The sequence below is a fragment of the Austrofundulus limnaeus genome, unplaced genomic scaffold (genome assembly GCF_001266775.1).
Source record: "Austrofundulus limnaeus strain Quisiro unplaced genomic scaffold, Austrofundulus_limnaeus-1.0 Scaffold263, whole genome shotgun sequence".
Taxonomy (NCBI): domain Eukaryota; kingdom Metazoa; phylum Chordata; class Actinopteri; order Cyprinodontiformes; family Rivulidae; genus Austrofundulus; species Austrofundulus limnaeus.
Window position 1 is genome coordinate 276,512 of NW_013952665.1, and position 10,613 is coordinate 287,124.

At 37.6% G+C, this 10,613-nt stretch overlaps 1 protein-coding gene across 1 annotated transcript in view; it reads right to left on the reverse strand.

Annotated features, from left to right (window-relative positions):
* gatb (glutamyl-tRNA(Gln) amidotransferase, subunit B) overlaps positions 1–5,617 on the reverse strand; it is a gene marked incomplete at its 5' end in the record, with an annotated part of 8,138 nt that extends 2,521 nt beyond the window's left edge. Inside the window, 7 exon segments of the mRNA XM_014020680.1 lie at positions 487–617; positions 836–1,028; positions 1,174–1,218; positions 2,937–3,021; positions 4,010–4,123; positions 4,228–4,350; positions 5,422–5,617. Of these exon segments, the coding sequence (XP_013876134.1) occupies positions 487–617; positions 836–1,028; positions 1,174–1,218; positions 2,937–3,021; positions 4,010–4,123; positions 4,228–4,350; positions 5,422–5,617 (887 nt within the window).
* Positions 5,618–10,613: the final 4,996 nt, after the last annotated feature.

The window sequence follows — 10,613 nt, forward strand, 5'->3', positions numbered from 1 at the left end:
AAATAAATAACTCTTTTCATGTCCAAATTAACTGGAAAGACTAGAATTTTAGAATAAAGTGCAAAATCTGTAAAATGCAGCTTCTTCCAGCTGACAGGCTGTCTACAGGCTGATAGAAACAGATTAGATCTGCAGAGGGTTTTTTCATAGTTTTTAGACAGTTTTAGGCTTTCATTATAAACAATAAGTTGACAGAAAGCAAAAGAAAAAAAAGGGATGAAGGTCAAGATTTCAGCCTGTTAATGTCTAAATTGGATAAAAACATGACTCATTTTTTTGCCAGTCAGTTTTAAAGAGTAAATTTAGAAAATCAATTTTTTTTTTTGGATTCTCAAGCCGAGAGCAGCTACAATAAAATCCATTAACTGAACCTGTTTTACTTCTGACTCAACACAGCAACAAGTAAATCATGCAAAAACCAATCACATCTGCATAAACTTCCAATAATCAACGTTACACATATCGGTTAGTCCGAATGATTCTCACCTCTGGATCACACTGATGTCTCTCTGTTTAAGTTGACCCAGCAGGTCATTTGTCACCCAGCCAATCACCTTCTTCGGCTCCTTCTTGGTCCCCTTCATTAGCTCCTCAAAATACTCCGTCAACCCTTCACTCTGCAGCAACAACACCGTGGAAATGGTTTCATCTTTAAGCATACAGATTATTGAATTAACTATCTATCCCAAAAGGCTTCATTAATCTGCAAGTCACAAACAAGTGTATACGAGATAATGTCTCTCTGATCTGAAGGATCGACTGTAATATGCCAGGAAATTTCTCAGTGAATGCTCGTTTCCAGACGCTATAAATAAAAATAAAAATAAAAGCGCACCACCAGGGTGAAGCTGTGTTCTGGCAGGATGCCGTAGGTCTGCACCAGCCGCTCTCTTTTGACGCTGGGTAGCTCTGGCAGCATTTCCTTTATTTTCTGCACCAACACCGCCTGGCATGGCTCGATGCCAGAGGGCAGAGAAGTGTCGTCTTCGTATATAATCAGAGGAGGCAGGTTGGGCTCTGGCATAAACCTGAAGAAAAGCAAAAGGAGTCAAGGGAAAGAAGTGGAAAGGGGGGTCTCTTTATTAGGGTCTCAGATAAAACTATGATAAATGAAAGAGAAACTTTTGTGCTGTAAACACCACTTTGCAAATTTAAAAATAAATTCACCCTCACCTGTAATCCCTCAGGCCCTCTTTGTCCCTCATTGGCACAGTTTTTCTAAAAACAAAACAAAACAAAAAAGATAAAATAGAAAAAAAATCTACTTATACACTTTAAACATGCCTCTGTATGTTTTTGTTATTGTGTTTTAAGCATTTTCCACGACGTTTTGCATGACTTTCAGTTAAAAAAATACATATTTAACTCATACTGGGTTTAGATGCTGAGTTAATTCACTTTTTAAAGGTTCTGTCACTTTTAAAACAAACTCCATAAAAGGTACCCACTTACTTTTGTTCTGATTGGCTGGATTAGAGGAAGCTTTTGTTGGTGAGCACAACCTTTTCTTCCCATATGTGGCTAAGTTCTGACTGATCACTACCCCTACTGGGCAAAAAAAAAAATCACCTTTGGTGAGAAATACTGTCAGATGACATTTGATTGTGTGGTTATGGAGTAATAATATGGTAAATGGCTGCCATACACCGGTGCAACTGGGCCCTCTGACCACCACCTGCAGGCTAGGCAGGTGAAGTGCCTTGCCCAAGGACACAACGAGGTTGTCTATAAGATGTCTGCAATATAATATATTTTGAACATTAAAGGTCTGGCATTTCTTGAATGAATGAATATCGCCCACCTCATTTTATGACAGAGTTTTAAACTGAGATAAGAGTTGAAGCTGTTTTAGTCTCATCCAATACCATTAGAGGTGTCTGTCAGAGTATGTGCTGAGAATGACTCTCAGCTACTACCACACCAAGTTTTAGGTTATTATTTTGAAAATTGACAGAGTTACAGACATTTATGTTGGTTAATAATGATATTCTATGGCGGCCATCGTAATTAGGTTTGACTATTTATCAATCAGTTGTTGACAATTATCATTGTTGCCAGATTCATTAAAATCCATCCATGGTCCATGAGATGTTTTGATAACAGACAAAAATACATTTACCTGCATTAACCTTTCAGTGGCAGGTGATATAAATATGTAAAAAGCTTACCACTTTGCTTCCAATTAGCATCTCATTCATAAACTTTAAGATTTTGCACGTCTATTTATACTAAATGGTCCTATTAAAAGAATAGTGTCACTGTATAAATATAAGATGTAACATAATTCAATATGTTAAGCTATAAAATTGAATTGCAAATTTATGAGAGTATGATTTGAAACCCTTTCAGTCTGCTTAAAATACTTTACATATTTAAAACAATCTCTCTGAGTAAGCATTTAGGCAACAATTGCTCCCCTCCATTTTTTTTCTGGGTAAATACATATATTTAGACTTGTGGCCAGATAAAAAATATATATAAATACCCCAAAATAAAACCTAAAATCTGATAGCAGACAAAGAATGAGCATATGTGCAGGGCTCCCTTTCAGTCAGAGCTGTTGTTTTTAAAGCAGAACTGTCAGATCTGTGGCCAGATTCAAAAGAAAGACTCAATCATGCACGCTGTTAAACAGCCTTCTCTGTGTTCCTCGGACATGCGAGGACTTCTGGGAAGGAGCCAGAGCCCCAGAAGATGATCAAGGCCTCAGCTGTGAGGCTGCGGGCTCATTCTGCGAGCTCATCAGCCATGAGTTGCACATAGCTCACAGATAACACAGGCCGACAGCAGCATCCAAATGGCTCTATTCATCATCATTACCGTGATGGTTCATCCTCAGCAAAGCTCAGGACTAATGAAGCAGGCAGCGATCCCAGGCAGAGGGTGTTGTAATGGCTAAATCTTGGCTTCACCGTGCTGCTTTTTCATCCACTTACCCTGATTTGGAATCATATGCCCGGGTCTCGTTTTGCACCGCCTCTCCTCTCTGCACGATGCCAATCTGTCTCTGGATCTCATAATCTGTTTGGATATAAAAGAAAATAAACACACAAAAGAGAAAACACCTATTTGTTTGGTGGTAAATATCAAACGCCTGCTGGTAATCCTCAGATTCTTCACGTCGGCCCAATTAAAACTCTGTAAAACATTTTCTGTCCGAGATTTTTGTCAGCCTAAAGCGAAGCTGAAACCACCACAGTCAGTGAAACTACATCTGACAGATCGTTTTATTTTAGTGAGCAGCTGGGAGAAGTCAGTTAACTGTATATGAACACTTGTCAGGGCTGAATTTACGGCTTCACTTCCTGATCCATTGTCTCTTCATATAGCTGTTTGAGTTTGATTTAACAAAATAAAAGTCCTAAATAAAAACGCCCCATGTTTAAGCGCTTGCATGTCAGAAATGTTCATGTTTTCTGCTGTACAGCTCTGAAACAAATGTAATGATGGAGCAGGGAAAAATAAGTGGCCAATACTTTTATCTGGGAGGTGATGTACAGATGCTGATATATTTGTTGTTATCCTTACTCACTGAAATAAGACTATTTCTCCTGATAAATGATTCACTTCAAACCAATTGTCTAATATGATTGCAAGCTTGATAGAGTCTTTATTTATTTATCTATTTATTTATTTTTTTTGAAAAATTCAGAAAGGACAGCTTGCTAAATTACCTAAGCTATTTTTAAAGCAGCAGCTGTACATCTGTATCTGTTTGTTTTTCATTTTGGATTTGGTGGAATCCGAGTTTGTATTTATGGGTCCTGAGGATTTTCCACTACAGAATTCAAAACAATGATCCATGACATGACAACTTTTCAGCTTTAGGTTTAAATTATTTGCAATTATTACACTTCGTCGTGTTCAGATTTTTACAGAGACCAACTTTTTAGGCAACATGGTTATATAATTTCATGAATATTTACATTACCCCACATGCCATTTAGTTTAACACAGGTTTTTGAGTAGTTTTTAATTTTTTTATTTATATTTATTTTTTGGTTCTTACCTATAGCCCTGGCCATGAATCGGACGCTGTTGATGTTCTTCACTTCGGTCCTGATGCCGAGTGGCTCACCGGGTCTGTGTACAGACACGTTTGCGTCCACTCTCATCTGGCCCTCTAAGGACAAAGTAAGTAAGTGGATGCATACAGGAAAAAGACTAAGTTCACATTTAGAAATGTAGCAAAACCTAGAGGGGAAGTAACAAAAGTGATTTCCATACCCGACATGTTGCCTTGACAGGTACCCAGAGCTTGCAGGATGAGCTGAAGCTCTCTGACAGCTGCCGCGGCCTCCTCTCCACAGTTCATGTCTGGCTCCATCACCAGCTCCATTAGACCAACACCTGATGCATGGGAAGACAGCTGAGTTTTAAATCCACAGGGCATGTGTCCCACGGTGCTCTGTGACAAACCTAAACAACACTTAGATTATTGAGAAAGTTTATAGTTGATCTGTCCAACTCTGCTTTGCTCTTAAATGTTTAAAGCTACATAACAATACCAGCCCCACCCTCAAAAATATAACGAAACAAAAATGTTTGACCTAGAGTCACTGTAGCTTATTGAGGTTGAAGAATCCTGCAGTTTTCCCTCCAAACCCTGAGGAATGTGTCTGTAAATAACAGTTGATGTTATAACATGTATGTCTTTTAGTAATGACTTTTAAACATTTGATTCGTGTAGAAATTTCCAGTAATATACACAATGCTAATTGTGTTAGCTCTCCAAACTTAAGTTACCATCCATGCTAATTACTGGTCAGCAGGCTGTGATTAATATGGTTTTCTGACGTAATATCATGCACTCTTTGTTGGGCATGAAAAAATATTAGTTAGTGTTTATTTATGTAAAATAAGCCATAGTCATTTCAGTTTCAAGATAATCAAAAACCAACAATATTTCAGATTAAGTGAATCATGAGGTGCCTAAAGATTCCCACCCTGTGTTCACATGAACTGCTCTGAAAGTTGTTTAAAGGCAACATTAATCCCCTTTGGTCTTGGCCCCACTTAGACCAGCTGTTAGCTCGTCAATCTGGTCAGAATTAAACTATTTCTTCAAATTGAGGTTGTTTAAAAAGCTATCTACAACAAATAAGATATTAATTGTTCATAACCTTTCCACAGAAACCCACTTTGAAAAAAATTGAACAGTCCCTTTAAGGTTGACTTAGAATAATCTCCTGTTTAATATAATAAAACAAATTGGTCATTCTGAACAGTGTACTGATGTCTTCATAACAAGCACTCAAAAACACATTAATAAAAATTGTTTCAGACAAATTAGCTGCACCTTGGCTGCAAAACACAAGAGGTGAATCAACGTATTGTTAGTTTTCATGGGAACTGCTGACATTAAGAAAACACCGCTCACTCCCAGACTTCTTGTTTCACTGGAGGTGGCAGCTCACCAACCTGCTCTGTTAAGATCTATGAGCGTCTGGCTGCGGACATCATCGTGCAGGCTCTTGCCACTGTCCTGTTCCAGCTGGATCTGTTTGATGTGCACGTGTTTCTGGATCACCTGGCTCCTCTTTTCCCTGAAGAAGCTGTAAGTGAGCATGCCGTCCACTGCGATTGGCCGGCGCTGCTGAGTGATCTGATATCCAGCCTGAAAGAAGATTTATTGCTAGTAAAACCTCTCAGGAATCACTGGACAGAAAGTAATTATACACATTATACACTCTGCAACTGGTTAGCTTTAGCAGTCAAGATGGCTGCCACAGCTAATCAACATTATCCAACAGAAAAAAAATGTCTACAACTCAGTCAGTTTTACAGATACTGAGCTAAACTGTGATCAGTGGTGGAGCCAGACATTTTTCTCAGGGATGGCCAGACGGGGACCACTACTCACATAGGGGTGGCCAGGAACATTTGTCACCCTAAATCAGATTACATAGGCATATGTTCTATACATAAAGAAAACAATCACTTCTTTGTCACTTCTTTGAGCTTGGTGATGTTTCAAACTGTTAAACACTGCCACCAACTGTTCAGGAGGATTATTACACCCCTAAAAGTTGTTTCACTGTGTAAGGGGTGTTTACAGCAGGGTGGTCAATGGGGTGGCCAAAGATTTGTCTGTGGTGGCCATGGCCACCCCTGGCTCCACCCTTGACTGTGATGTGAAAGTAGCTGAGTCATGCAAATGCTGAGAATAACATCTTGACATGAGACTGAAGTGAGCTGCCTGTCGCAGAAAATTAGCCTTAGCCTACACAAAAATGGGTACAACTCAATAATTTTTACAGATATTGAGCTAAAATTGTGGCAGTAGCTGATAATCATTTATAACAATATAAAGGCTAACAGATGGTGCATGATATTGCAATATTGCATGAGATTGTGTGTAATGTTATTCTCAAGGTTTGACCACAGTTATTATACGTTTGTCATTTCTGAACTTAAGATGACTTAAGTCTAAATTTGTGACATAAAAAGGCAATATAACCTTTTTTAAAGAGATGCTAAACCTCTTCTATATTGATGTGTCTTATATACAGAGGCTTTACAACGTTACGACGTGTTAATCGTTACTCTGCTCTGGTGAGGATGCTGCAGCCTGTTGTGGATCTTTGTAAATTTGAGGTTGGCAGCATCAATTGCTGGCCAGTTTGCTGGGCTGCCATTATAATGTGGGGAGGAGCGATGGCATTCCACTCAATGTTTCTTTTGTGAGCACAAAAGCACAAGAGTTAATATTTCACGTAGCCTGTTTTTTTCTTCCTGTAGCCTTAAGTAATAATTTCCCATGTCACTATGGCAACCACATCTCAGGAACTAAACATTAATCACACTTATGTTAAAGAGAGCGAGAACGTGGGAGAAAAGATAGAAGGGGGGCTGTTAGTCACGACTTTCTGTACAATGTGCCTGACTGACAGTCAGTCACCTCCACACTTCTTCCTTTTAATACAAAAGGTAAGCAGGAAAAAACAGAACACAGCAGGTTTCGCTCATTTTCTCCACTTTTTGATGGATCTAATCTTTAAATCCTTCTGATGTTTGCAAATACTGTCACAGCTTATCAGAAATCCCTTGTTTTTTACCTAATCTTTTTACAAGTTTTGTCTCCACAGTTAGAAAAATGTGTTTGTTGGCACAAAGATGCCTCACTGTCAACTGAGGGAGTATTTGGGGGAAGTAAAATATATTTAATTTCCTGCATAATAAATCAGCTGCCTCCAAATGAGGCATGTCGGCCGCTAATACAACTGCGTTTTAGCCACGTTAAGCCTTTCCATATTTGCTCAGACTCCATTCTCAGCTTTAATGAGCAGCTGCCGTGTCTTTCTTTAAAAAGAAATATCCAAATTTACAAATGCACGCCTGTTTCCCTGTACAGAATGGAACACAGGCACTGTGATTTACGTACTCTGAGTCATTTTAGACTCATTTCAAAGTCACTAAACAAACAAACCTCTGTGGGTCATCTCATTTTTTTCCACACTTGTACACTAAAGCTTTTAGTTTTCCCACTGAGGTCATAAAGATACATCATTTCTCACATTAAACACATGTCAAACTCTCAATGACCCGACCCTGACTGTTTGTTTAAAAAAACTTAATCATTTGGATAACTGTGAAGCTACTGAGGCATGTTATTAAAAAGTTGTTAAAACTTTGTATTTGTGGCTTTGCCTGCCATTTCAATTTAGAGACAAAATACAGGTTGGACCAAGACACTAGAGCTGGGCGATATGGCCCAAAAAACTAATCTCTGACTTTTCATCCCAAATGCGATTTTTGATTTTAATCGATTTTGTTTCCCACTTAACGGAGTGCCTCTGTTTCAGGTGTCAAAACTAATTTGTTGTACTCCTGCTTTTCGTAGCAAGAGCCTTCAAACAGATTTTGCAGTGAGGTGTTTGTTGCTCCAAGTCTGAGGTTGTAAAACCTAACCAGTTCCAGAAAACTGAAGCAGTCTGTAATTTTAAATACAGTATATATTTTGTAGAATTGTTTGTTTGTACAGCTACACTTTTTAAAATTATATATAAAATATTTTATTTATTTTTTAATTTGACCTTTACCAGGTTTTTCAATGATTTCAAATCTAATCTCAAAGTGTACACAACAGATATTACCATGTCATTATTTATTAAACAAAAACAAAATAGAAAAATAGTTTATGATAAACTAACACCACCCTTTTTGTTTCTGCAGGATTTTGGAAGAAAACTAGAGGTCTTGTTGAAGCAATGTTGTAAAGAAGAATGGCTAAAAATCGGACACAACAATGTTTGAAACTGACTTCAAAACTAAATTCAAAGTGACTGCTGAGTTATTGGTGCTAAGTGTGATTAAACAAAGCTTCTGCGTCATGGGGTAACATGCATTTTAAACAAACTAAACTTGTGAACACCAACATGAGTTTTCCTGCAGATTTTTTAAAAAAAGGAAGGAAATTTGGCATTATCCTCCCTGCTGTGAGTACCAACTGTGGAGAATCCAAAGGAGATCAGACAAACTTCTGTACACACAGAAGAAAGATTAAAAAAATATAATACCAACAACAAGAATCCTTGAGCTTCTGGAGGAGGTTTTAGCAGACTTTAAAAATGTCACGACTTTCTCTGGGGAGGTGATGAATCATAACGCATAGCAATTAAAATTAGAACTGCTGTAGCTTTGTGATAGCAAATCCTTCTCTGAACATGAATTAAAAATGCAATCAAAAAACTCATTGATTCTGCTTGATCATATATTGTAAGTACATACAAAATAACAATAAAGATGAGTGATTTAATTTCAAAGCAGTTAAAATACAATCTAGAGCTCCATTTTATGTGGTTTCCTTGCTGTATGTAAGTTTTCTAAATGTTGAGTCACTTTTTTAGGTGATTTTATTAAAACACTGCAGAAAATCTTTGATTAATAAATACCCTTATTATCTTGCCTGGAGCTGTGAAGAATCTTTTACTATAAAAGGCAGGATGGGTTTTTAAAATTCAAAATGCTAAACTGTTTAACGCCTTCTGTCTGAAGATTTCTATATTTTAGGGAGGAGAAGGGCTCCTCGGGGCAAGTCACTGTGGAGCAGCCATGACATTTAGTCTTTTCCTTTAAAATGTCATTCATAATGCCAGTAAAATTACCCCCGGGGCTCTGAGGGGTTGTGAAACCTCGCCGCGCCCACACTTCATTACAGGACACAAAATGAGCTCCAGTTGTGTAAAAAATTGACTAACATTTTATTATCTTTTCTCCTTGCTTTTGGTGTCTAGAAACATCATTCCACTGATAACTGGTTGTGACCACAAAGAGTATTGTTTCCTTTTTACATCTGAATAAGATATTTAAAAAAATCTGACAACAAATTAATTTTACATTTTATTTTTTGGTTTGGTTTTTAATTGTTGAGCATTCCTGCATAAGCAGTCTTGCCTGGAGGCTCAGAAACACTGGCTGTTGCCACCAGAAATTGAGCCATCAGGCAAAAGCTGTGAGCAGCTGTTTTTCAGTAAAACCAAAACAAGTTAATTACCCAGTGCCAGAACAGAGAAATGTCATTGTAAAGACTATTTCCAAACAAAGAGTAAAAAAAAAAAAAACTCTCGCTCAGCACTGTACTCAGTGATTTAGTTGGTTTGGCTTCACGTGTTTATTTACAAAGCACAAGTGGGTAAACTTCCAAAAATGTCAGCGCCCCACTTTCAATCCGCTCTAGTGCTGCACCTCCAAGTGGTTGCTGTTCATAGTTTTAACCATGCAGGCTTTGACAGATTTAGGAAAAAACAGTGTTTATTTCTACAATGCATCATGATCTTGAAATAATCTTCAAACATTCTTAAATTGCAAATATTTGTTTTTAAATCAGTGATAAAGTGTTTTATTAAATATGCAGTGAGGGAGAAATGTCACTGCTTTACTTGAGAGGTTATTGTACTTAAATACATGTGGCTCTGTTTTATAACTTTTTGTGTTTTTTGTAGGTTTTATTTTTCTGATGGCTGCTACTTTGTCCATGTCTCATTGTAAGAGATCTTTAATCTCATTTAGACTTTGTGGTTATATTAACAAAGTAAAATGAAATAAAGTAAAATAAAATAAAGTAAAGAAACTTAAAGTAATGCTGGGGGAGGGCTCATTGGTGGACCTGATGGATAGCCCTTCATCAGTGCTAAACAACTAACAAATCTGAAGTTCCTATGTTGAATAGCTTTTGAGTTATGAGCAATTTTGTTAGTCCAGACGACCCATTTCAAGTAGGGTGGGGGCTAAGTGTAGTTGCAATGGATAGCCCTTCATCAGAGTTAACAAACAAACAAAAAAGATCTGAAGCTCTTTTGTTGAAAAGTTTTTGAATTATAAGCATTTTTGTGTGTCCAGACAACCCCTCTTTGGATGGAGCCCCCTCCTCAAATATGGGGTCTATCATAAAACCGTTGGCGGGTGCAGTGTAGGTCAGACTCATCTACATTACTGCCAAATTTCATGTTGATTGGTCCAGCCGCTTCCGTGATAAGGTTGACCAAAAATCACAAGAGAAAGTTTAAAAAAAAAGAAAAAAAAGTACGAAAACAATATGATAATATTATATTAATAAATGTATTAAATAAGTCAAAGTAGGCTTACAATCACTTAGGAGACAAAGACATGAC